The 26,726-nt window shown below is 64.5% G+C and overlaps 2 protein-coding genes across 10 annotated transcripts in view; both read left to right on the top strand.

Moving 5' to 3' along the window:
* The window catches only part of TTC23 (tetratricopeptide repeat domain 23), a 995,109-nt gene that overhangs the window by 330,261 nt on the left and 638,122 nt on the right, over window positions 1–26,726 (top strand). The gene's annotated exons all lie outside the window — the stretch shown is intronic.
* The window catches only part of NTRK3 (neurotrophic receptor tyrosine kinase 3), a 174,405-nt gene continuing 163,357 nt past the window's right edge, over window positions 15,679–26,726 (top strand). For 8 of the 9 annotated variants that reach the window (XM_084869075.1, XM_084869076.1, XM_084869077.1 and 5 more), the window contains exons 1-2: window positions 15,679–16,255; window positions 16,384–16,646. In XM_084869075.1, the coding sequence (XP_084725201.1) occupies window positions 16,399–16,646 (248 nt within the window). In that variant the 5' untranslated portion in view covers window positions 15,679–16,255; window positions 16,384–16,398. The remainder of the gene's footprint in view (window positions 16,256–16,383; window positions 16,647–26,726) is intronic. The other variant, XM_084869083.1, reaches the window with a different exon arrangement.

Raw genomic sequence — 26,726 nt, forward strand, 5'->3', positions numbered from 1 at the left:
GAGGAGGGGAGGAGGGAGAAGGCTGGGTGAGGAGGGGAGGAGGGAGAAGGCTGGGTGAGGAGGGGAGGAGGGAGAAGGCTGGGTGAGGAGGGGAGGAGGGAGAAGGCTGGGTGAGGAGGGGAGGAGGGAGAAGGCTGGGTGAGGAGGGAGAGGAGGAGAAGGCTGGGTGAGGAGGGGAGGAGGGAGAAGGCTGGGTGAGGAGGGAGAAGGTTGGGTGAGGGAGGACCCACAGCAGGTGGCTTGGAGCTGATTAATAAAAACACATGGACCAGGATGTTCTCTCCCCTCCTCCGAGATCTCAGACTCCCCAAGTTCCCCTCAGACTCCCCAAGATTCCCCCCAGCTCTCCTCCCACCCAGGAAGGGGCAGCTCCTGGCTGGGCCCCAGCCACCTGCCCAGATGGGTTCCCATCCGGCCCGGGGGCCACAGCCTGAGGCACTGGGGGTGGGGGTGGGGTGAGGCTGGGGGCGGGAGGGCTCTGTCCTGTGAGTGTTGAGTGTGCAGGGGTGAGAAGGAAGGTGCTCGATTGATTCCACGGCAGAGGGTGCCTCTGGGTGGCGTCTGAGAACTGAAGATACGTTTCACTCAGAGCCTCTATGCTTAGATATTCAGGTTCCTCTCTCTTGTACACAAACGCTTTCATTATCACTATTGTTATTTGGCAACCCAGCCCCAAGGATATTAGCGAGTTCTCTGCCTGGCGGGACCCTGAAGGCAGGGATGATCCTTTGCATCTGAGACCTGCGGGGGCCTTGGTGTGTCTGTGCCCGGCACTGGTTACTCGAAAGGGTACAAAGAGCCTGGCATGGCCCAAGGGAGCCTGGAATGTTCCAGAACGGGGTGGTGGCTCTGGTTCTGGGGAAACTTGGGCTGGAGTTCAAACTGCAGCCTTACAACTATTGGAAGATTGGCGGGGGGTGCATTTCCGTGCACGGACTCCAAAGGGGACATGTGTGCTTCCAGCCCCAAGTTTAGAAACAGGGGCAATGCTACTGGCCAGGAAGGGCCTCGGGCCAGTCCACAGAGTCCCATGCAGCCAAGTCGCACCCCAAGACCCGGCCTTCAGAGGGTCTGGGCACCCCTGAGAGCAGAGGGCAGAGGGGAACGGATGTGTGCCTTCTTCTGGGGGCGGTTCTGGGGGCTTCCTCCCCTTTGCCAGAGGCTTCCGCCAGGCCTGGTCAGGACGAGGGACCTGAGGCGGCTGGATCTGACGGGGCCGGGATGCGGGGTGTTTCGTGGCCACTGGCACAGAGATGGGGTGCAGGCAGGGAAGGGAAGGGGGCTCAGATGGCAGCCGGGCTCTGGTGAGCCCCCATCCAAACGGTGCCCGGCCTGGCTGTCGCCCTCCCCCTCCCCCTCCCCCTGCAGACACGCCGGGCCCCGTGGACGAGATGTGTTTGATGCGTCTGTGGCCAGAGCAGAGCCCTTTGTTAAGCACGCACAGGGCCCTCCATGGAGCAGAAGTGGCTCCGCGCAGAGAGGGAGTGTGTCCGCAGAGCCATTTGCGTCTAGGTGTCAGAAATAAATTTCACCGCTGGAGTCTGCAGCATCTGATTAGTGAATTATTCAGTTGGGATATTGCGTTCCCTCTGACCTCATTAGTAACCCTGAGGTGAGAGGGATGCATTAGAGTAACCACCAGGCTGCCACGGAGCAGACGAGTGGGGGCATTAAAGTGGATTAAAGTGCTTTACCAAGAACTACAGCACAACTCGTAAAAACAGCGCATTGGTAAACCAGGCTCAGCAGATAAACAGGCAGACGTCACGGGCGGGGAGGGCGGGGAGAGGAGGGGAGGGGAGGGCAGCAGGCGGGGGAGGAGGGGCGCGGAGCTTGGGGCACGGCTGGCAGCTCTGCCCGCCTGGCTGGGGTTTTGGGGACACGGGTCCGGGGACGGGGTGCTCTCCAGCCCGGCCCGACCAGCTGATTTGGTGTTGAGGCCTCTTCCATAGCGCCTGGCACCGTGTGTGCTCGTCCCTTTTGCCCTGTTTTGCCAGGGAGTCTAAAAAAGCGTCGGCGAGCTGGTAAATTCAGAGTAAACAAGAGCGTATTGAACATCTGCTGTGCCTGGGCCTCTGACCGGGGTTTCCCATTTCCCTGCAGCCTCCCGCCCCGCCGACCAGTGAAGAGCTGGCCGGGGCGGTGGGCCGTGGCTGCGGGACCCCTGGGCCCCTCAGTGCTCCGACTCCCCTGTGCACCCCACGCCGAGAGGCAGCGTGGGGTGAGAAGCAGGTGTGGGGTCAGGAGGTGGAGAGACCGTCCCCCTCCTGCCTCTAAGGAGTCGGAGCCCCTTTGTGAGATCCCAGGGACCCATGTGCTCCAAACCCCACTCCCGACCCTCCAACCAAGCCTACTGCCCACGCTTTTGAGTCTGGCGCCCCATAGAAGGAGCGGGGATGGAAGGGGCCGTTACAGAGACCACCTGCCTCGCTGGGACCCTTAGCACGTGGGCACTGCAGCGGGTGAATGAGACAAACGCATCTGGTCTGAAAGCGATAGGACGGCCGTCTCTGCTCACCAGGGCACTGCCCACGGGGTGCCGGTGCCCAGAGCTCCCCCTGCCCGGGCCCGGGCCGCCCGGGGAGGCCAGCAGCAGGAGGGCTGCGGGGGCCAGGCCTGCGCCCCTGCACAAAGGCCAAGGTGGGGCCGCTGCGGGCACCCCCTCTCCTTCGTTTGGGGATGGGCCCGGGCTGGAGTTCAGGGCGGTCCCAGGAGGCCCGCGGCCCGCTCGTCACCGGTGTGTTTGCAATTGTTGGTTCAGCAGCAGTCGCAAATGGACGCTAAAAGGCTTTGTGGTTCATTGATGGCCATGCGCCTCGCCAGCCCATTCTTCATCCCCTTCTTAGGTGAGCCGCAGCCCTGCCCAGCCCCGATCTGCGGGCGCTGGGTCCTAAGCCGCGCCCGCTCGCGGCCTCCAGGCCCAGTCTGAGAGCCCAGCCTGAGACCTGGCAGGCCAGGGTCCTGCTGGCTTCCCCTCGGCCGTGGCTTCTGCCCGGGCTCCTGGTGGCTGCGCAGGTGGGTCCCTGTGGGAGCTTGTGGGTCCCGCTCGGTCAGTAGTTCCCCCAGGACACCCCTGAGGCCTTCGTCACCCCGGGAAACAGCCCAGAGAGGGGCTGTGGGGGTCCCCGGTCACTTCCCTGTGGACTGGGGCCCCGCCATCGACCCCACTAAATGCCACTGTGCCTGACCACGTGGGCTCCTTTCTGCCCAGAGAGCAGAAAGCGGGGATGAGGCGGAGGCAGCTGACGGGACTCCCGCCCCTGGCTCAGGACGCCTCTTAGTCTGCTCTGCTCCCACGTGGGTGCCCCCGAAGCCACGGCGTCCGTGAGGAAGCCACGCACCGAGGGCCACGTGCTGCCGCTTCCGGCGAGGCGGCACGGCCAGAACAGGCAGATCCGCGGGCACCGGGAGACCGCTGGCTGCAGGGCCTGTGGTGTGGGCGGACGGGGATGAACGCCAAGGGCCCGGGTCTCCAGAGGGATGGAAGGTTCTAGAATGGGCCGTCCTGGCGGGTGCCCGTGTGTAACTGCAATGAAGTCTCTGCACTGTGTGCTGGGAGCGGGTGGCTCGTGTGCTGTGCGCACTTCTCAGTAAAGCTGTGCCAACTACGCAGGTTTCTTCGCTCGCAGGGTGGCTTCCCCTCCCCTGCCACTCAGCGAGGGAGCCCTGGCAGGTGCCCGCCCTCAGGCAGGTTACGGGGATGCCCCTTCCGTGGGCTGCTGGGCTTCCAAGCCCGAACATAGGCAGGGCCAGGTGAGCTGGAGGAGGCAAGGGAGGTGCTCGGGCAGACAGCGAGTCGTGGAGAAGCAAATAAAAAGCTGTCTTTGGAAAAACCGCCTGCACGTGGGACCGCATGTGGCCTGGGCGAGGGCCTTGTCTAGAGCAGCAGAGGCTGGGAGCCGCCAGACCCCCATGGCACCCCGAGGGGCAGGAGGCCCCAGGGGTGATCTGAGTGGGCGATGGCTGGGCCAGTCGTCGGTTCTGTTGCAGGGTTTCCAGGGAGGAGTGGCAGGGAGGCCCGAGGACGGGCAGTGTTGGGGGACAGAGGCTCTGGGAAAGGAGGCGAGTCATGAGTGAAACGGGGACCTGGTCCCAGGACCTGCGGGGACCAGAGGCGGAGAGGCGGGCAGAGCCGCTTCGTGAGCTCAGGGGAGACTAGAACTGGAGAGTGGCTTCCTAGGGATCAGGGAGGGGTCTGAGTGGAAGGAGAAATGGCAGAGAAAGAAGGACGAGGCAGGAGAGGGGAGAGAGGGAGGGAGGAGGGCGGGGGACGCGCTGTGGGCGTGTGAGCCTGCGTAGGGCCTGCGCCCGGTTCTGTGCCCGCTGTGCACCCAGCTTTGTGTCTCACCCTGGCTGGCTGGGGTGGGCTGCCTGGCAGGACCCTTGCAGAGGGCAGTAAGGGTGGCAAAGGAGAGGAACAGAGGCCGGGAGGTCAGGGGGGAACCACTGGGAGGAGCGCCGGGGCCCTAGAAGCTGGGGGTAGTCGGGGTGCAGCCTCGGAGGCCCCCCGTTCCCCCAGGCAGGTTCCGTTGCGTTCAGGACGGAGCCGTTTCCGTGACAAAGGCACACATGGCAGCGCCCACGGAGCCCCCTCCTTGGAGAGGGTCCCGGGAGCTGGCACAGGAGCCCGTGTGGGGAGGAGGGCGCGCAGCGGGGGGCGGCTTGCCCTCCCCGATTTGCTATTTCGGACCCAGAGTCTGTTCCTCCCGGGTCTCCGCTCAAACTAAAGTGACAGGGCTCCTCGCCGCAGCGATCTCTCCCTTAACCCCTCGCGCTGGCCATCTGTTCCTCGCGCTGAGTCTGCTGGTCCCCGGAGCAGGAATCCCATTATCCCGCTCCCTGCTGGCACGCCGGCCGCCCCTCCCGCTGCCCCCGCCCCCGCCCGGCACAGCCAGCCTCTCGCTCACGTCCGAGGGCGTGGATGCTGGCAGGCCCGTGGGCGACCGGCTCACGGCTGAGCAAAAAATACCGGAAGCCGGTCCCCCACGCGTCCTCCGGCAGATCGGAGCCTGGGAGCCTGTGCCTCGCCCCCGCCGACTCCCCCAGCCTGGCTTGGAAATTGCCCCTCTGCTGTGCTCCGCCACCTGGCACTCACTCACTCACACCCCATCCTTCTGGAGAGGCTGCGAGGGCCGTACCCCCTCCTCCGGCTCCTCAGGCTCCAGGCCGGGGACACGCCCTCCCCTCCCCTCTCCTCGCCCTCCTCTGCTTGGGCATTCCCGGCGTCCAGGGCAGACTCTGGACCACACTGTTCCGTCCAGCCCCGTGTGATGGTGGGACGTCCCGCGTCTGCTCCGTCCCGGATGCCGGCCACGAGCCATCTCTCCTGGCGGAGAACGGACCTGAAGGGAGCCATCGCACACGGGGACTTGTGTGCGACCCATTTACCATCCGATCCTGCGGGAACCCTTGCCCTGTGCCTTCTCCCTCTGTCTCTCCCGTCTTTGTGGCTCTCTCTCTCCCAGCCAAACGGAGCAGGGCCCTGAGAAGCTGCCTCTGACTCCAGCTGGGTCCCGGGAGCGGCCAGGCAGGTGCTGGCCGCCCGAGGGCAGAGCTGGAGGAGTGGCGTTGTCTAGCACGGGGGCACCTGCCGTGGCCGGGCGTGACCTCTTCCTGAGACCTCAGTGTCCCCCAGAGAGCTTAGGGAGACTGCACACAGCCCGCCAGCACCCGCCCTTCCCCTCCCCGCTCTCCTGTCCCTCTCCCCGCTCCTGCCCAGCGTGACCCCGGCTGTCTCATCTCCTCTGCTCGGCCTGTCCCGGGGCCTGACAGCACCAGCTGGCTCCGTGGCCTCTGCTTCCTTCGGAGTGCCCACGCCACCCTCGAAGCTTGCCTTCTGCCCTTGGATGAAGGATGGGGTCGAGGGGATGGTGCGGGTGTGAAGGGGTGTGACTGCCAGGCCAGGACTGGTGTCAGGAGCCCCAGGGGGAGAGGTGGCCACTCAGCCTTCGCGTTTCCCCTGGCGGCCAGTAGGTGGTGCTAGATGCCAGCCGAGGCCCAGCTGTGGCCTTGCGGGAGCCACCGCAGCCCTCCTTGCAGGAAAGGACTCTCCTGCCAGCTGGGTGCCAGGTCCTCTGCGCAGGCCCTCCCTGTGGGCGGGGTCCGTGCTGGCTCCGCTCTCAGGTGTGTGGGCTCCCTTCGCGTTGTCCAGAGGCCCTGCAGGAACACGGGACCCCACTCCTCTGGGCCCTTCCACAGAGGCAGCCTCCCAGAGAGTGAGAGGGCTGACTTGGCCAGTCCGCCTTCCACTTAAATCACTCTCAAGGCCACGCTGCCCTTTGTGGGCGAGGCTTGACCCTGGGCCACAAGGAAAGGCTGGGGTGGAGGTCGGGGAGCAAAGAATGGGAAGCAGAAGGTTCGGGCTTGATTTCCTAGTTGAAGTCACTGTTTAGTGGATCAACACAGGCGCCGGGCTCTGCAGACACAAAGCCCTGGCCTCCGGGACCCCGAATCCGGAGGGAGGCAGAGCACGCCTGGCCGCCTCCGAGCCAGGGCGGCTCTGGTTCACGCTCTGAGCAGGCGCGGAGGTGAGCACAGGGAGGCGTGCTGTGGAGGCGGGTGTGCAGGCGTTGGCAGTGAGGCAGGCTTTGGACAGGTTAGAGATGCATCACAAGACGTCCCAGTGGGGAGGAAGCCCCCACCGCACAGATGGGCCTCTGCAGTGATCGCCCCCCTTCCCCCCCCCCCCCCCCCCGTCCTTCTGGAGGCAGGTCGCTCCAGGTGGCACGGGCTCCTTGCTGAGCTCCTCAGGATGCCACTGGCCTTAGAACGTGCCTCTCCGTCTCCCTATGGGATAACCAGGGCGTCAGTCAGGAGCTGTCTGGGTTCATGTCCATCCTCGGCAGGCAGTGTCCTGTCCCAAAGGCTCCAGTTCTGTCTGTGGAGGACTGGCCCCTAAAGCCAGGGAAGATGACCGTCCGGGGCTGGTCCCAAGTCCGACGTCCACCATCTTGCCCAGCCTGTGGTTGGCCCTTAGTCTCTGAGAAGCTCCTAGGTTCTTCCTTTTCACGCTCCTGGGTCCACAGCAGCGAGGGATGCTGGGAGTAAGAGGATATTCCCATCCTGCCCCACTGCCGCCCCGGTCAGCTGGAGAGAAGGAGGAGGCCTCCCTGCCCACCGGCCCCCTGCACAGAGTCAGCAAATTGGCCATGCTCAGGAAAGGTCAGCTGAATCAGCCCCCCTGCAGGACCACGCCGGGTATTTTTAGAAGCTTTTCAAGCCTGTGCTCCTGCGCTCAGCAGGAGGCACCATAGCCTTTGTCCTGTCAACTCAGCCCCAGCTCAGCCCCAGCCCCAGCTCAGCCCTAGCTCAGCCCCAGCCCCAGCTCAGCCCCAGCCCCAGCCCCAGCCCCAGCCCCAGCTCAGCCCTAGCTCAGCCCCAGCCCCAGCTCAGCCCCAGCTCAGCCTCAGCCCCAGCCCCAGCTCAGCCTCAGCCCCAGCTTAGACCCAAACTCAGCCCCAGCCCCAGCTTAGACCCAAACTCAGCCCCAGCCCCAGCCCCATCTTCAGCCTCAGCCCCAGCCCTAGCCCCATCCTCAGCCCCAGCCCCAGCCCCAGTTCAGCCCCAGTCCCAGCTCAGCCCCAACCCCAGCCCCAGCCCCAGCCTCAGCCCCAGCCCAAGCCCCAACCCCAGCCCCAGCTCAGCCCCAGCCCCAGCCCCAGCTCAGCCCCAGCCCCAGCCCCAGCCCCAGCTCTGCCCCTGCTCCAGCCTCAGCCCCAGCCCCAGCTCAGCCCCAGCTCAGCTCAGCCCCAGTCCCAGCTCAGCCCCACCCCCAGCCCCAGCTCAGCCCCAGCCCCAGCCCCAGCCCCAGCTCAGCCCCAGCCCCAGCCCCAGCTCAGCCCCAGCCCCAGCCCCAGCCCCAGCTCTGCCCCTGCCCCAGCCTCAGCCCCAGCCTCAGCCCCAGCCCCAGCTCAGCCCCAGCTCAGCTCAGCCCCAGCCCCAGCTCAGCCCCAGCCTCAGCCCCACACTGTCATAGCTCAGGCTGGTGGAGCAGAAGCTGATGTAATCATTCAACGAGGCTGGGTGGGGAAAGCCGGCTCCTTTTCAGTGGTATAATACAGCACGTGACCCTGTGCACTCCCCTGCCCAAGGTCTACCTTGTGACCTTGAGAAGCCAGGTCCCCCCGTCATTCCCGTCTGCACAGTGGGAGGTGGTGCGTTCACCTGCACATCCCCGTGGGATGGGAGGCTGGAAGCACAGGGAACACCCACCACTGCTGAGCTCTGCTGCCTCTGGGCGGTGGTCCTGAGGCCCCTGTGCAGTTGGCCGGAGAGTCTGTGTTCCTTGGAGAAAGATGCTTCGAGAGATGATGTCATAAAATCTGTCCGAAAGCGCCGCTGTGCTCAGAGGTAGCTTTGCGTTTGGGGAGAGAGGTCCGTGGTCCAGGAGGGCCAGCTGTGTTTGGACAGGAGGCCTCGAGAGCTCCAGCCAGAATGTTTTTTGTGCTTTGCTTTTATTTTTGTTTATTTTTTCGAGTGACGGAATGGGTGCCTGAAAATAGAAGTTGTTGGCTCTGGTCCTCACTAGCCGTGTGGCCTTGGGGACATAACTTAGCCACTTTGGGCCCAATTCTACCTATTAAATGGCAGGGCCCAGCCAGCGTGGCCCCGTGGTTGAGCGTCGACCTATGAACCAGGTCAGGGCACATGCCCAGGTTGCGGGCTCGATCCCCAGTAGGGGGCGCGCAGGAGGCAGGCAATCCATGATTCTCTCTCGTCATTGATGTTTCTCTCTCTCTCCCTCTCCCTTCCTCTCCAAAATCAATAAAAAAAAAAATTATTTGTAAGAAATGGCAGGGATGGGGAAGAAGGGGTGTGGACTAAGTGTGTGCTGCTTAACGGGGGGGCTGGGGGGCTTCCACGGAGGGTCTTGTGGCAGAACACCAGGCTCCTCCGAGGGGACGGGGATAACGGACTTGGCCTCCATCCTCCGGGCGCACCCGCTGACTTCACAGAGAGGTTGTCAAACATCTGTGTCTACCGGGACGCACGCAGCGTGCTTTGCCGGAGCGTGGCACACTAGCACACATTTCCAAAACAAAGCGTGAGACTTCAAGGAAGTTCTATGCCTGCTGCCTCCTCCCCTCAGTCCCTCCTCTCCCTCACCCGCCACCCAGGGGTGGGCCTCATTCTCCCCTGTGCTGGGGGTTCCGGTTGGAGGAGCGTGAGAAATGCTGGACTGTTTCATCTCTAAGGTGCTTGTTTTTCTTTTTCCAAATGTGAACCTTCTGTAGTTCTATGACCTGCTATGGTATTATTGCTGTTATTTTTGGTCTGTGCGTGGGGGCAGGTGAGTTCATGATAAACTGAGCTTACAGAGAGACGATTTCATATCTTTTTCCTTCCCTCCCGGAAGTCCCAGGACCGGAAGCTTCCGGTGGGCTTGGGCGTCGGAGGGAACGGGAGCCAGCAGGGAGAGACGGGGGAGAGGGAGTGGGAGTCAGGAGACGGGCTGATATTTAAAATGTTCTATTTTGTGAGCTTCCCATTGAGAGCTAACAGATGAGAGGCACAGCTCCTAACCTAACTGAAGACAGCCCCCCAACTCTCCCCGGGGCCAGCAGTGGCCTCCACACACACAGCACCCCCACCCCCAGGCGCCCTCCCCCGCCCCCACACACGTGTGCCCAGCGCGGAGGTCCCTGCCTCAAAGGCACCCCCCCTCCCCCCGCCACCCTCCTCGCCCATCGCTGTCGCTGCCCACACCTCCCCCAGGCACTGGGCACGCGCTGGTTCACCTCGTGCAGAATGAAAATAAACTTTCTGGAAGCCGTTCAAAGGCTAATGTGCATCCTCTCTTAATTATTGATCTGTTTATTACAGATGCTCCGGTAGGACATCCAGTGCGGCCCCTGAGCCAAGGGCCTACCTCTCCATCCTTCCCCTCCGCCAGGCGGGAGCTGGGACAGTGATCCCCGAATGGGAAGGGGGAGCTGGGGGCTGGGAAACCTGCTCCCAGGGCTGGTTGTGCAGTGACCATCTCCCTGACACGCCCAGCCACACCCGCCCCGTCCTGTCCAGTGACCACACCTGGGGGCTGCCTCCACCCTCCTCTTCCCCATTCCCGGAGGAAAACCCCGCGAGGGCTGTCAGGGGCAAAAGGCGGGTCCCCCTCTCCCCTGTGGAGGTGGCAGCCTCCCCTCTCCTGGGCCTCTCGAGGTGGCAGGGTGGCGGTGAGGGCTCACGTCTGGCTCATGCCACCAAGCAGCTGGGAGGCGGTGGGCAGGAGATTTACCCTCTCCTCTGGGTCTGTTCTGTTTCCTCATCTGTAACACAGGGCATCGGTTTGCAAGCATTCAGTGGAATCGTGCGTGGAAAGAGCGTAGAAATTGCTACTACACACAGCAGAAAAGTGCTGCACGCAGAAGTCTGTGCATCAGGGATTGTCGCCATCCTTCTGCTCACGCCATGCCTGGAACCCCGGATCGGGGAGATGGCCAGGTGGCCCGGGGCAAAGCTCCCCTTTCGGTGTGGGGCACAGCCTTCGGAGGCCCTGAGCCTGGGACCACCCTCCGCCAGAGGCCCGAATTCAGGTGAGTGCGTGGGAAAGGCCGCCCGCCCTGGGCAAGGGGACGCGTGGTCTGCCCGGGGAAAGGGCCACGGCCATCCCTCCAGAAGGCTGGGGTCCTGGGCTCTCTTCCTTGCAGTCCTAAGGATGGTTCTAGAACATGACAGCAGGAAGGGGGCATCCCGGCGGGGAGACTAGTGCCCCACCTTTGAGGGCCGTCTGGCTTCCACCCGTTGGATGCACCCATGGTACCTGCCTGCCTTCAGAGTGTGTCTCCGGCCGGGTCTCTGGGACCCGCCCCCACCCTGCACCCTCACCCGCAGCTCTGGGTCTGACCTGCGCTTGCTGGGCCTCCCCGGGCCGGCCTGCACCTTCCCCCACGGCCACCTCCGTGCCTGCGTCCACCCCCCCCCGGAACTCCCTGGGCTGGGCTTTTGTTCCTGGTTCCCAGGCAGTGCAGCTGGTGCTGTGGGCTGGGAGGGGGTGGCGGACATGGCAGAAAGCCTGTGGGAGGGAGCCGGCTCCCAGTTCCAGAGCAGAGGGGGCTCCTCGGCCCCTCCTCGGCGCTTCTTTCAGTTCCCACGCTGGTGTCCCAGCACATAGGACTAGTTTTTTTTTTGGGGGGGAGGCGCGGGGAGGGGCCACTTGCTCTCAATACCTACTTAAATGAGTGAGCATGCGGTGCTCCCAGCCGCTGTCTGCCAGGGGAAACGACCCGATCGGGTGCTTTCTTGCTTTGAGCCCCAGGTCCGCTGGCAGCCGCCCCTTCTTCAAGCCCAGCAGCCCTCTGAGCTGCTGGAGGCCTGGGCACTTAAAAGAGCCGGAAGCAGGCCCGGCTCCCCCTGGGGAGGGCCCCGGGGACTGGCTGCTCTGCGAGCCGCTGTCCCCCCAGCCTTCTCCGGCTTTGGGGCTGAGAGCAGAAGCCACGAATCTCTGTGCTTCCAGAAGCCCCTCGATATTGGCCCGACCAGGGACAGGGCTGTAGCAGCAAGGGGCACAGAGGAGGTGGTCAGCTCAAAGCACCCCTTTCTGTCCCAGACTTCCCTGTGGGTGCACATGGGGTCCCAGGCAGCCAAAGGGCGCCTTAAATCACCCCCAAAGGGGTGGTGTCCACTCGCAGCTGGCATGCAGGCCGGCCCCTGTCCTGGGAGACAGACACTGAGCCTGCTCTGCAGCGTGCTGAGGGGTCAAGCATGCAGGGGCTTAAAGAGCATGGGCAGAGCGCCTGCCCGTTCTCAGGGCCGTTTGTTTAAAGGGCCAGTGACTCTGCCAGGGAAACAGGCCAGGGGCTTGTCCTCAGGGAACTTACACTTTGTTTTATTTTAATTTTTTATTATTTTAAAAAATATGTTTTTATTGATTTCAGAAAGGAAGGGAGAGGGAGAGAGAGATAGAAGCATCAATGATGAGAAGGAACTATGGATCGGCTGCCTCCTGCACGCCCCCTACTGGGGATCGAGCCCGAAACCCCGGCAAGTGCCCTGACTGGGAATTGAACCCTGACCTCCTGGTTCGTAGGTGACACTCAGCAGCTCCCAGCCAGCAGGGACAGTCGCCCGGGGAGGCCCAGAAGGAGCGAGGAGCTGGCAAGGGAAGCAGGGAGGGCCGGGGGGCTGCTTCTCAGCCGAGACATACCCCTGCCTGGGCCTGGGGCTGCCTTCCCAGGACCTAGCGGCCAAGAGCCGAGCCTGAACCCATCGGTGGGCGGAGGCTGCGCCTGCCTAGCCCGGCCGGAAGCAGGGACTCGCCAAGAGGTGCTGCTGTGCCCCTCAGACTGGCTGCTGGTGGACACCGATGCGGGGCTTCCTGGCGGGGCAGGACAGCCTGCGGGTGTCAGGCCCTGTTCAAAGCGCTGCACTGCCTCTCCTCCCAACAACCTCGGGAGTTAGATACTTGCGACTCCCAAGTTTGCAGGTGGGGAAACTGAGGCACAGAGCGTTAAGTGCCTTGCCCGGGCTCAGACGCCGCTGGGGGGATGGATGCAGCCCAGTGGGCGTGTTACATGGAACCACGTTTGGTCCCATTGCTGCTGCCTGCTCCCTGCTCCCCCTGTCCCGAGCTCAGAGCCTCTGAAAGCTGCGTGACTTCAAGTCACACTTTCCGGGGCCATTGACAAACCTGAAGGCTTGGCCACTGACCAGAGGGAGGGCCGAGGGCTGTGCTCTGGCGACGGGGAGGGGCTGAGGGAGTTTGCTCCCGAAAGACGGGGGAGGTGGCAGCCTCCCATGGGCTTCTCCCTGGGGTGCTCTGTGCCAGCACTCGAACCCCGATCCCGATCGGAAGCCTCAGGGGGCTGGCGGCATTTTTTCAGACTGAGGGCGACCAGGGAGTGGGGCTGTGTGGGGGCAGAGTGGGGGCCCCGGCTGCGAACTTGGGGTGCTGGTGCGGGATGTCTGCAGCAAGTGGGGGTTGTGGGTCCTTGACTTGGGATCCTTCACGGGTCAGAACCTCTGTGAATCAGTCATTCAGGGTCAGTAGAAGCAGGCTCACCTGGGCAGCCCTCCCAGCAGGGCAGGATGGCTCAGTGAACCCTCTGTAACAGACAGCAGTGAGCGGCGGGCCCTGCCTGGCTCTCCCTCTGACAGGTGTGTGTCTAAGATCTTGGGACCTGAGTCAGGCTCCTGAGCTGGGGCCTCCTGTGGGGGGACTTCCCTGCTGCTGGGGACCCCCTGGGTGCTGGCCTGTCTCCCCTTCATGGGTGGGTGTCTGCTCCCCAGGCCCGGCCAAAGACCCAGTGTGGGCATCGCGATGATGCCATCTCCGGGGCCACCAGGGCACTCTTCCCAGGAAGACGAGCCACTCCGACCCCTGCTGACCCAGAAAAGGGCGTCCGTGCAGGAGACAGGTCTTGCATCCCTAGCCCCGGGCCCTGGGGGGGACTTGGCACGCCATCTCCCCACCCCTCCTGCTGTAGCGCAGCCACCAGGCACCTGGGGATCGTGCTGACAGGGGCTTTCTGGGCTGGTAGGCCGGGCGGGCGCCTGGGATCCTGCGTTTCTGACAGGCTTTCGGGGGACCGGGTGCTGCTGGGCAGAGGGCCTCGCTGTCATTTTACAGACGCTAAAGCTTCTGTGATCTGCGGGGGGTTAGACATTGGATTCGGCCTGTCCCTGCCCAGGCCGTCCTCTCCTTGGACAAGGGCCTCCCTCCTGTCAGCTGCCACTTCCTGCTCAGGCTCAGGCTCCAGCATCAGTGACATCCTGTCTCCATCCCATTTCATGTCAGGATGAGTGACGTCCTGTGCCACTGGGGCCCTTGCTGCACAGCCTGTGTTTTTGTTGTTTTTTTTGCTATCTCCTCGCCAGAGGGGTTTCTGAAGGCTTTATTTGATTTGTTCTGAGTTATGGACACCCCCCTTTCTCTGCTGGGAATGCTAAAAATCACTTTTCATTTTCAAAAAGAAGTGTGCTGGGCACCCGGGCTGGAGACCTGATGCTGGGCGAGGTCCACTCCGCCTTCCCAGCTGCCACCTCCCGAGGGGCCGAGCTAGAGGTCTGGCCGTGCCTCAGTTTCCCTGGCTCTCGGGTATCTCGGAGCCGACCCCAGAGCGGCCCTTGCAATGGCAAGGAGATGCCCAGTGGACTGAGGGGATCGGGATTGGCCCAGGGCCAGGAGGCACTGGTTTGAGAGTCTGAGGCGGTCTCCACTCTCTGTCCCCTCCTGCTGGTGGGAGGGCAAAATGCCAGTGTGGGGACCAGGCCATCCTGGCAACTGGGGGAGAAGTCTCAGGAGGCCAAGGGCAGGCAGAATGCGAGGGGGAGCCGGGGAACTGCCTTTTATAGACATGTTCTCTCCCATCCCTTTCCCCCCAAGTTCACTCCCGGCGACAGTGCCACTCGCAGGCGCCAGGCCCGGCGGTGGCTGGCCTGGGCGGGCGGCACCGCGCGCCCCCTCCCCCAGCCCGCCTGCAAGTTGCATGACCTGCATCGGAATCCGCAGGGGCGGGGAGGACCTTTCAGAGGCTGAAAGCGGCTGAATTCCGGGTCTTCTTTCCTCGCCGGCCCTCGCCCCAGCCGCTTTCTCCTCCCGGGAATGAATGCTGTGTGTGTCTGCCTGCCGGGCCCCCCTAACCCTTTCTTCCCCTGCGCCCGCCAACGCGCCGCTTCCCTCCCGGGCACACGGCTCTCACACTTGGCATTTTGACGTTTTATTAAAAAATAAATAAAAATGAAGTCCCTACCGAGAAAGTAGGGGACCCTGAGCTCCCGCCAAAGGTCGGCTGCACCTGCTCTGCGCCCCTACCAGGAAGGGGTGGCTGGGGGGCGGGGGGGAGGGAAGGAAGGAGGTGCCGCACCCCCACCCCGAATCCATCCGGAGACAGCAGCCCGCCCGCCCCTCACCCAGCAGCCAGAGCAGCGCCCCAGAGGAGAGCCCAGCCGAGAAGCCGGAGCTGACAGGGCTGGCCTGGCGCTTGGCAAAATATGCCCCTTGCATCTCAATTCCCCCTGCCTCTCCACGCAGGGCCACCTGCGCTCCTCCCCTGCCTGCCCAAGGCCCCACGGGGGCACAGCCCGCCGCCCGGGAGGCGCAGGGGGCACGGAGGCACCCACGGGGCGTGCCCCGCAGCCCCCTCCCCGCCGGGCCCCGCGCCGGGCTCCCCATCACGGAGACCAGAGTCATTTTAGCCGGAGGACCAGGCGTCCGCGGCCCTCCTCGGGGCTCCGGGCATCCAGTGCGCTCCCTTCCGCGAGCCGGTGCCCCCCGCCCGGGCTCGGGGGCGCTCCCCGGTCACCTCGGCCGCGCTCGCGCCCCTTCCTCCCCGCGGCGGGGATTGCAGCAAAACCGGGCAGCGCGAGGGCCAGAAAGTGGGCAGGAGAGCGCCTTTCCGCATCGCGCCGCCGGCCGGCCAGCTCCTCCTCCCCCGCCCAGACCCCCGCGATCCCGACCGCAACTTTTCCCCTTCGCCCGGGTCCCCGGGGCTGCGCCCAGCGGGCGGGCACCGGGCCGCGGGGCGTGGAGCGGGCGCGCGGCTGCGGGCGGCGGTGCGGACGCGAGCCGGCGAGTGGGTGGGTGGGTGGGTGGGGAGGGAGGAGGGGAGAGGACGGGCGGGGAGAGGGAGGGAGGGAGGGAGGGAGGGGAAGATTCCGCTCTCCTGCCGCTCCCAGCCCGGGCGGGGGGCGGGGGAGGAGGCTGCGCGTGGGGAGGGGAGGAGGGAGGGGAGCGGGCGGGAGGGAGGGAGGGAGGGAGAGAGGGCGCCGAGGAAGACGCTCTGAGCACCCGTGCGTTTCGCAGGCTCGGAGCACATTTCTGCAGGCGCGGCGAGTCCTCCGCGGCGGCTGCGGCAGCTCCGCGCACCCTCCTCCTTCCCTTCCTTCCCTTCCCTTCCCTTCCCCGGGCTCCGGGCGCCGCGCGTGTGCGTGTGCGTGTGCGAGTGTGTGTGTATCTTGCAGGTGTGTCCGTTTTAATTCTGCCCAGTAGGTGGGACTTGGTGACTTTAGCACCATTCTCCTCTCCTCCCCCCCCCCTTTCCTTTTTTTTTTTTTTTTTTGCCTCCCCATCGTCTGTTGCAACCCTGCAAAGTCTCGGAGTGGGCGAGCGCGGCTCGCTTTCCCCGAGCCCCCCGGCCCCCGAGAGCCGCGAGCGCCCAGCCGGCCACCATGCCGGGCGGACCGAGCCGCTAGGCGCTCCCCGCGGCTCCCACCCGGCGGCGGCGGCGGCGGCGGAGGCAGCGGCAGCGGCAGTGGCGGCGGCGGCGCGATGGTTTCCGACGCTGAAGGATTTTGCATCTGATCGCTCGGCGTTTCAAAGGCAGAGGCCCCTTCCCCCTCCCCCCTCCCTCGCTGTCTTTGTTTCCTACCCCCCCCCCCCACCCCCCACCCAGCTCTCCCCGCTGCCCCCACCCCAACCCCCTCTCCTCTCCTCCTCCTCTCTTTTAGAAGCAGCGATCGGAGATGGATGTCTCTCTCTGCCCGGCCAAGTGTAGTTTCTGGCGGATTTTCTTGCTGGGCAGCGTCTGGCTGGACTATGTGGGCTCCGTGCTGGCGTGCCCTGCGAATTGTGTCTGCAGCAAGACGGAGATCAATTGCCGGCGGCCGGACGATGGGAACCTCTTCCCGCTCCTGGAAGGGCAGGACTCGGGCAACAGCACCGGGAACGCCAGCATCAACATCACGGACATCTCAAGGAACATCACTTCCATGTAAGTCAGGCGCCGCTCCCTCCCCGGCCGCCTCCCCTGCCCGCCCGCGGCTCCCCCTCGCTGGCTCTCCCGCTCCTCAGCCCGGAGCTGGGGCCGCCCTCCGCGCCCCAGGCTCGCTCTGGCTCGGAGATGCTCGGGCTGCGTACGCAGGTGGCTGGCCCTGGCCAGGCTGGTCCTCCGTGCGTGTGCGCCTCTCGGGGAGCAGACCCCGCCAGGGAGGAGGGGGGGGCCGCCCGCCCCCGCTCCCACCCGCTGCGGCTGGTTTCCTGGGTGCCAATCGGGTTCTCTCCCCCCGCGAAATAGCAACAGTTTGGCCACGCTCAAGTGGGATAAAGTAGAGGAGGTTCGAGCCCCTGGCAGCGGTGCTGGCTGCGGTGGCAGCAGGCACAGAGGCGCGGAGCCCAAAGGGAAGGTGACAGGGACTGCCGGCCATCCCATCCTGCCGAGATGTTTCGCTGTTTCCTTTTGGAAAGAGCACACAGCACGCCGACAAGTAAACAAGTTGAGAGCTGGCTGCTGTGTGTGTGTGGGGGGGGGGGGGAGGGAAGGAGGGGGGAGACTTTGGACAAGGCCAGGCCGGCATGGGCGCCCACCCGTGCCTGCCTTCTGCCTGCCCTCCCCAACCCCATTTGGGCATTTCCGAGACCCCTCCCCTCTCTCCTCTTCCCTGCATCTGGGCGCCCACAGATCGCCCCTATTCGGCAAGAACAGCTGGGGATTGACAGTCAGGATGGCGAAGGGAAGCGAGGGCTTGCCTGTTTTGCAGCCGGGGCTTCTGATATGATCGCGAAGATCTGTTTATTTGGAAAACTGAACTCTGACCCGTGCTTGTGTGGTTCCTCCCCCATAAGTGAGCCCTGTGGTGGCCTGTTCTCTGCTGGTGATGTTTCCCGGGCAGGGAAGCGGCCGGAAGCCTGGGCAGGGAGCAAGAACTTGGGGTTCAGGGAGCCTGTTCATCTTCTCTTCCCCTGACCTCAGCCAGGTGACCCCCCCGCCCCTTCCTGCCCCCAGAGAAGGGTGGGGACGGGCTGCTGCTCTGGCCTGTCTCCTCCCAAGGTCCCACCCCTTGGGGGCTGGTGAAGTGGGTGGGATGCTGGGAAGGGTTCTCACTGGAGTCTGAGAAGGCATTTGGGGGACTGGGTGCCAGTGGGGGACTGAGTGCCGGTGGGGGGGTGTGAATCTGCCATTGGCTAGGCTCTCTCTGGCGCCAGCCCTCCTGTGCCTGAGCCCCAGCGAGATGGGGCTGCGAAGCCAGGAGGAACTCAGCCCTCTCTCTCCCAGCCCACGGCCCTCGGCTAATGGAGTCTCTGCTGGCGTTCTGGCAGCCAGCAATTCCAGGGGAGCGCTCAGCCCGGGAGAGTCCCCACTCTTGGCCCCGGAGGCAAGCCTGACCCATATCCTGGCGGAGCCATTCAGCCCCTCGCCACCTCCAGTGCCCGGCTGGCTGGAGAGGACCTGAGGAGCAGCAGGGTGGGGGAGGGCAGGAAAACAGACCGGACAGACCATGCCTCTGCCACCCTGCAGGCCGGGCATTCGGGCATGCCAGGGCGCAGGAGGGTCTGAGCCAGATGGTTGGAAACTCCGAGTCGCCGTGCATGCTCAGGATTGTATGTGTGTGGAGGTGGGGAGCCCAGGAATGGGTCCCAGGGCTCGGCAGAACCTCGGGATTTCTGGGGGCTGTGGGGGCCAAGGGGTCCCAGGTGCCCCTGGGAGGGGGTCTCTGGGAGCCGGGCGCTCATCCGGCTTGTTCTCTGCTCTGTGCTGTGTGTATCTGTGGGAAGTTGGTGGGTGGCAGGGGCGGCCGCCGCCGTCGTGAAGGCTCCGTACAGCCACACAGAGCTGTGGCTCCTCTGAAAAGGAGACTTGGGCGAGGGGGGGGGGGGCTGTTTGGTAGCAAGAGTCCATGTGGTGCCTCCAGGCAGAGGGTCCAAGGTGGGGGTGCCGGGAAGGCTGGCGATGGGCAGCCTCCCTCCCCTTTGCCACAGGAGGACCCCCAGAGGGCATCTGGGGGGACCGGGCGCCCCTCTGTGTGTGTCCCCCTCCTTGTTTCAGGGCTAGGCCTCCGGCCAGGGAACTGGATTCTCACAGGCGCTCCGAAGAGTGGCGGGTGGGGGGGGGTCAGAGGTCGTGGGCCGGAGGCCCCTTCCTCACCTCTCTCCTCCCCAGTGCCCTGTTATGTCTATGGCTGGTATTGACTGAAGTCGGGGCAGGGCCCTGCCTCAGGCCCAGAGGCGGGCTGAGAGGGAGGGGAGCATGCAGACCCTGGGGAGCAGCTGTCACCATCCCTGCTCCCCCCCCCCCCCCCGGAGTGGGGCTCAGGGCGGCCAGGTAACTTTCCCAGGCCCTGAAGCCGGCACCCCACTCTGGAGCTGCCCTGGAAGCAGCCGGAGGAGGGATTAGGGCAGAGAGAGCCTCTGGCAGGGAAGGGGCCTCGCTGGAGAGGAGCCTGGTGCTGCCAGAGATGAAGAGCCAGGGGTCTCCCAGCCGTGTCACCAGGGGTGCCCTCCAGACTTCACCCTCCCGGTCTGGGGGCTACGGTCCCTCCTCTCGGTGGTGCGTGCTGTGGCTCCTGTGTACCCACTGGAGGCTCCTCGGATGCGAACCCCCGCCCCCCCATGAGTATCAGAAGGGAATCAGCTGCCAGGCATCAGGGCAGAGTGTGGGTCGCACCTCCGCCCCTCCCAGTGCCCGGCGGCTGGCTCCAGCGCCCCCCCTTCTGGCCTCTCTGTGCCGAGGAGGCCGGTCCCCGTGCCAGGGCAGCGCTGACACGCGGTGACCTTACCTATAAGGGCCCACGCGCAGCCGCGCCCAGCCGGGCCCTGACGTCACAAAGGCAGACAGGAGGGTGGTGGCCGGGAGGCGGCTGTCTGGGCCTCTCTGGGCCCGGCCGGCTCGGGGCTGGGTGGGGATGGCGCAGCCTGAGACCGCTGGGAGGGAGGTCGGGGGGAAGATGGCACCGCGGGGCTGGGTGTCTTGGGGTTGGCTTCCGGGCACGGGCTCTTGGCTGGGGTTCGTGGTCACCCGCTAGGTCTCCCCGCCAGCCCTGCAGCGGCCCCGGTGCTGGCTGCCCACCCTCGGGCCCACCCCGGGTCGGGTGGAGGGTCTTTCGGAGCCCTGGCTCCTTGCCCCTCAGCCTCTCCAGGGATCTAGGGCACAGCCAGCCTTGGTGGTTACCACTGAGAGCTGGGGCGCAGACGGAGGGGGGGGGGCAGGCCCCAGAGGCCTGTGGGGCCTTAGTCAGGAGCCCCAGGATTGGGGGCAGGCCTGAGGGGGGAGGCTGAGTGGGGAGGGGCCTTTGAGGAGAGCTTTGGAAGCGGGAGGGGGTACTCCAGGGAAAGAGGGGCTCCAGGGTGGAAGTTGGGGAGCTTGGGCTCCGAGTCTTGGGATGCTGCCTGGAGGCCGATTGGGGCAGGCCCCAGGAGGGGTCTCCTTGAGCAGAGTCTTTGCTCCTGAAAGCCAAGGTCAGTCTCCCGAGGGCCCAGGGCTCAGCCCCGCAGCAGGAGGGGCCCGAGCACGTGACAGCCTGGGCAGAGCCACCCAGCCTGATCCCCGAGTCTGGAGGTGCTCAGGGCCCTGCAAGGCGCCTGCTGCCCTCCGCATGGCCTGAGTGGCTGTGAAGGAGGGAGGGGCCTGATGCTGCCCCCTGGCACACTCCCCCCTGCCCTCCTGCCCCTGTCGCTGATGTCTCTGTCTGTCTGACGGTGGGGATGGGCGGCCCCGCCTGCTGGCTCCTGGGGGGTGTGGCCCTCCTGGCGATGGCCCTCGCCAGTCTGTGGCATCTCTGGCTGCCTGGCCCCCCTTCCAGTGCTCGTCGAATGGCTTGTTCCGGGACCCCCTGGCTCCAGTGGACGCTGGCAGAGTAGGATTCGGGGAAGGGATGGGACCCAGCACCCCTGGCTCCGCTCACATCCCTGTGTGAGCCTGAAAGTTCAACGGTGGGCTGAGGCCACAGGGCAATGTCCCCTCCATCGGGGCCAGAGGCCCTCCCCGGGCCCGAGGAACGTCCCCAGAACGCTCTGCAGGGCCACCCCTTCAGGATGGCGCTGGCCCCTTGGACGCCAGGCGGAGGGCAGAGGGCACCCCCGTGGCCATTTCCCTTAGGGAGTCAGGGCACACACCGTGGGGTCAGCGGCCCAGACCAAACGCTGCACACAGCACGGGCGCCGGGCCTGCAGCCTCTCGGCGAGGCCGGACCCCGGCTCCCCGGCTCCCCATTCCCTGGGGCTCAGGGCTGGGGGTCTCCTCAGAGCCCCAGCCAGTTGCTGGGCCTGAAGAGAAAATGCCAGAACTTCTCTTTCACAGCCTCCCTGCCTAGAAGGAGGGATGTTCGATACGTAGCGCGTGGACTGCAGATACACACGCACATGATTTAATGCACACGGGCGCTTTGGGGTTGCGAGATAAATGTTTCATTGCTGAGGAATACGTAATCAAGAGCTCACTGCCGCTGTGTGCAGGGAAGGTCTGAGCTCCAGAGGCCGATGGGTGGCGATGGCAGAGGCCAGCGGAGGCCCTGGCTCCCCTGCTCTGTTCCAGGAGGGGCTCATCGGTGGGGAGGGGGAGCAGGTGACATGAGGGGCTCAGGCTGGGTGGCAGAGCGGATCTCCGCTCCCCATCAGGGTCCCCAAGGCCCCCTAGTCCCCGAGGGCCAGGCCAGTTCTCGCAGCCGGTCTGTCCATCTGCTCAGCACCCTGCCTTGGCCCCTGCGGAGCAGACTCGTCATCCCCGTGCCCACCCAGCACTCCTCCCCACCGTGCTTCCCCGCTGACTGTCCCCGGGTTGGCTTTCGGGACAGCTGCTGGAGGCACGCAGGCAGGCTTACCAATCCCATTTACTGGTCACCGAACAGGACAAAGACCAGGATTCGAGTCCCCGTGATGGAGTTGCGTGGCCACAGACGGAAAGATCTAGAAGGGTTTCGGGGCTCCTCCTCTCTTAGGGCTTCTCTGGTTCTGTCCACCCCACCCTCTCTCTGGCCAGGACACCCTGCTGCTCGTGAGGGAGGGAGGTGCTGTCCCCCACAGCGTCCTTTCCTCCCAGAGGGCAGCATCCTGGGAAGAGCCGGCCGCGAGGGCTTGTGGGACGGCTCAGCGCGTGGCAGTGGGTCTCAGTGTGGCCGTGGCCGGGGTGGAGATGGTGGCCAGCGAGCCATCAGTGCGGGTCATGGGTCACCCCCTGAGCCTTCCCCACCTCCACCCGGGTACCCCTGAATGTCAGGGCCCGGGCCGGTGGGCGGCCCCTCTTCCGTGGACTGGTCAGCAAGCACGCGGGCTCTGGGGGGGCCAGAGAGGAAGGTCGGCGCCCAGGGGAGCCCCGAGAAGCCCCACAATGCCAACCCCAAACTCGGGGCTCTCCAGGATGCAGGGCTGGAGGGATTCTGCAGTTCCGCCTCCCTCCTGCTGCCTATGGGGGCCCCACGAGAGGCCCAGAGAGGGGCGGGGCTTTTCTGCCCCCCTACACCCTCCCCTTCCTTAGCTAGAAGATCTCCTTTCCCAGGGGTGGGCACTGCCCTCTCCTACTCTGCTCTGGTGCCCGTTCTGGGCTCTCTGTCAACGCCAGAGCCTCGCCCACGACCGTGTCTCCCTCTGGGACGCTGTTTCCAAATCCAGGGTCCCCAGAGGCAGCAACTATGCGCGGCTGGCAGCCCGCGCCAATTAGAACTCCACTCGGCGGGGCCCCTGCGGAGCTCTGCTCACACGCAGGGCTGGAGTCGGCGGGCCTCCCCTCTGCTCCCCACCCCCACTCTGTCCCCGTCTGTGGGGTCCCGTCCAAAGTTTCCCACTGGGGCCTGGGTGGTGGGAGACTCAGGATCCCTTCCCCAGACAGACAGACAGACATTGGTTTCCCCCTGCAGTTCTTCCCCAGCTTTAGACACATCCCTTCCTCCTCTGGACCCGGGTCCTGATCTGTGAGGTGAGGCAGGTGACCTCATGGTCAGGACCCTGTGCCATGCCGCGGAGGGGAAGCCGCCAGCGCACGGTGGCTAGTAGTGACCAGCCTCTGTGAGCACCTGCTCTGTTCCAGTCACCCTTCCAGGCACTTCCGCGGTCATGCCTCATTATGGCGTCCCACCAGCCCTATAGGAGAAGCACTGCTATTAGCCCCATTTTACAGACAGGGACACCGAGTCCGGAGGTGGAGCTGGCCTTATTTCATGCAGCCAGTGAATGGCACAGCAGTCTGACGCTTAACGTGCAGCTGCATTGCCCCGTGCAGAGTCATGCGGGGTGGTGTACACACACACACACACACACACACACTCACAAACACAGGAGCTCCATGCTGTCTTAATAAATTAAAGGTCTGGGAGGCTTCTCCCATTGATGACACTCAGTTCCCTAGGTGAGGGCTGCCTGGCCGGGGCGGAGGGGAAGGCAGATGCGATAATGATGGCATGGTGTGGGCCAAGCCGCGCCGGCCAGCAGTCACAGCCGGGCTCCTGGCCTGTTCCCGGCAGTTGCCGCCCCCAAGGCCTTGTCTCGGCCAAGCCTCTTCCCAGGCCTCCGTGACCAAGCGTGGCACCCTGGCCGCGGAGGGCAGGGCAGGCCCACAGGAGCCCGGGTGCCAGTGGAGGCTGGCAGGGGTGCAGCCAGCTGGCGCTGGGTCCAGGCCAGCTCCGCTCGGGGCCGCGGCGCAGTCAGCATCATGGTGTCCCTGACTTCCCGCGGCAGGGAGAGGCGGACGGGAGAGCAGAGGGCTGGGTGGCCTCTCCAGGTAGAGTTTGGGGTTCTGGGGTGCCCGTGGGTGCAGAGCAGGAGGGGTGTGTGAAGTGCTGAAGGACCAATCTAATTCTCCAGGCCCTTTTCTTGCCGCCGCCTCCTCCACTGAGCAGCTTTCCTCCCCTCGGCCCCATCTCTTTCCCCCTCCCCCTGCCCCCTTGCTCATGGAAGCTGCCAGCCCTCAGTGTAGGAGCGATCAGTCCCAGTGGAGAGAGCCCGAGGACCCAACAAACAGGGCGGGCATTTGTGGGACCACCCTGTTTTGGACGCTGCGTGGCCGGATGAGTGGGCTAACCATATCACAGACCCTCCCTGGCCTCAGTTTCCCCTTCTGGGGGTGGGCTCTGTCTGGCCCACAGGGTCGCTGTCAGGTCAGTGTGGGGACATGCGCCTGGGCTCGCCATTTATGTCCATCTCTAGATGTCTGGGAGCGTTTGTGAGGTAGGACGGAAATCAGAAGGGAAGCATAAATCATCCCATCTGGAAAGGGGCTCAGAAGTGACTGGAGCCGAACCCAGTTTTTCGGAGGGGAGACCTGAGGCCCGGGAGGGGTGGGGGGAGTTCCTGGCAGGAGGCAAACCCGCACCCGGGGCCTGGCTCCCCAGGGGGTGGGTCTCCCGCCCCTGCCCTCGCCTCCGCTCCAGCGCTGAGGGATTCCGGTTCTCCTGAGGGGCGGCGGGAGAGGAGCACTCAGCCTCCTGCTGAGAGCGGGAAAGAGGAGAGAGAAAAAGTGCTAACCCATTGCTCCACCCCACACCCTGCTCTGTGCTCCCACAAGGGCGGCTCTTCTGCTGGGTGCACATCACCTCTGAGGCCTTACAAACAAGCCCTAAGCCTTGGCTTCTTGCCTGCCAAGGCGGTCCAGACCCCTGGCGGCCACCAGAGGGCAGCACCGCGCACGAGAGCGGCTGGCTTCCCGCTGGAGCTGGGGTGTCACACCAGCCCGGTGAGGTGTGTGCAGGTGGCCCGGCTTTCAGAGCCTCTCCTGGGCCCAGCTGAGCAGAGGGTCAGCTCTCCCGGCGGCCCGGCCTCAGCTCCTGCAGCTCAGGGTGCGAGGTCCCAGACATGAGCCTCCTAGGCAGCGGCTGGGGGCCCCGGGGCAGACAGAAGCAGCCTGGGCGCTCTCTTCCCCCCTCCTGCCTGGCAGCGCGGAGGGATCAGGATGTGGCCGGCCGCGGGGTAATGAGTTGGGTGACTGGGACACAGTCCCACCCAGGAGGCCCGATCCTGATGGGGGCACAGAGACGCTGGCCGATGGCTGCGCTCTGGGGCCAGTGTCCTGGGAGAAGCGGCTTTATAAACCGCCGCAGGACATATCGATATCCTGGCCCCAGAGGGGGCGTCTCTCACCTCTCCTGACCCCTGTCCCCCATGCCAAGTGTGGGGATGGCTAGGCACCAAGTGGCTGTTCGGTAAACACCAGGTCCTCGCCTTTCCCAGACCTGAGAGTGGGGTGCTGTCCTAACCTCCCCACACCCTGCCTCTGCTCCCAGAGATGCCTCTGACCTGATGGGCATGGCGGTGCCTGCAAGCCAGCTCGCCGCCCGGCCTGGCGGCTTCCTCCTGCGAGTACGTGCGGCTCTTCCCCGCGCCCTGGTGGTTCCTGAAGGAGCCTCTTCCACTAGCGCTGTCATCGGCCTTGGGGCTGGACCTGCTGCCTCTGTGGTGGCCTTGGCTTAGAGGGCGGGCCCTCCATTCTGTCCTGAGGGTGACCCCTGGCCGCCGGACCCCGGGCTGCGGGCCTGACCCTGTCGGTTATGGTCAGTCTTTCCCCACCCACCTATTTCTGATGCTTTTTGGAGGGCAGTGACAGGCACCCTGACGTCAGGGACGCAGCTGACAGCTCCCCTCCTGCTGAGCCAGAGGTCATTTGCATGGATGACCTTGCATGTTGGCGGCAACTGCTACATGGAACTCGAGGTCACAGCTGTCCTTATGCGCTGGGACCCCGCGCCGGCTGCTTTTTTGGTCCCCCAGCTTCCTCACCTGAGAAACGGAGGAATAATAACGCAGGCTACGTAAGGTTTTGATGAGAACGCACACGCTCGGTGTCGTGGTAATAGTAGTGGTTTCTTTGGCCAGACGGCCTTCGGTTTAAGCCCTGGCTCTGCCCGTTTGAGTTTAGGCAAGTTACGTCCTTTTTCTGAGTCCTGGTTTCCTCATCTGAATAGTCACGTGGGATGCACCCATCCTCCCAGAGGGCTTGGGAGAGGGCAGGGAGACTGGGCGGTGCCTGGCATGTGCGGGTGCTCGGAGGCCAGCGTGGCAAGGGCCACTGCGGGCATCTCTCAGAGGCGATGGGCAGTGACCGTTCTGGGTCCTTGAAGAATGGATTAGGGGAAGTTATCTGCCAAGAGAGCCAGCACCTGAGCCATAGATGAGGGGATCAGCAGAAGGACCAAGAGGGTGTGTATTTGGAAGAGGCGGCAAAGTAGCAGAGACACGCGTCAGCTGGAAGAGCAGGGCGATAGTTATGGCTCCACTGAGAGACTCCGCTGGGGTGCCAAGCGGCAGAGTGTCCCAGGCAGAGCCCATCTGCTGCCCACCTTCCCCACGCTCCACCCCGGGGTTTGGATGCCAGGCATCTTGGTCCAGGATAACTCGGTAACACCCACCCCTTACAGACGTTGTCCAAGTGGTTCTACTGCTATTGTCACCCCGTCACCATTCACTGGCTGACTCCCTTCTGGCTGCAGTCACTGACCACGCCTCTCAGCTACAGATGGGGCTGCAGGACCAGCCCCGGGACAGAGTCTAGGATTCTCTCACCCAGCCACCCCTAAGCTTCCCACGCCCATTTATTGCAGTTCCATACTCAGCCACAAGAGGGCACTAGACCATGCCCTCTGCAGGGAGGGAGGTGCTGTTTGGCCTATCCCATTGTGATTGGGCCTTTGATCAGAGCAGCAGGTGGTTTCTTCCCAGATGCCTGGCCTCTCTGAAGGCCACCACAAGCCAACTTGACCTAACCAGAGCCATAGCCCGGAGGCTACTCTCTCAAGGGAGGCTGCATCTGGGGCAAAAAGCCATGGCATTTGGCATCAGACTTGGGTTCCAGTCCTTGCTCTGCTCCTTGCTGGCTTTTCTGGACGTTGAGTCCGTTGCTTGGTTTTGCTATGGTTTCGCTTGGTTTCTTCACCTGCAGAGCATGTTGTCATTGGGAGATGCTGCTGCAGGGATGGAACGACATGATGTGTGGGCAGTGTCTGGGATGTGATGGATACTCCATGGCTGGCCATCTGTTTCTTTCCAGAAGAAGGATGAAGTTAGGACACAGCACAGGAGACATTTGTGGGATCCTGTTGGCCGGATGGGCTGGCTTTCCTCACCAGTAAACTCTATGGTTCTGGTTCATTGGGGG

This window comes from Pipistrellus hanaki (genome assembly GCF_964339955.1).
Source record: "Pipistrellus hanaki genome assembly, chromosome: 21".
Lineage (NCBI taxonomy): Eukaryota > Metazoa > Chordata > Mammalia > Chiroptera > Vespertilionidae > Pipistrellus > Pipistrellus hanaki.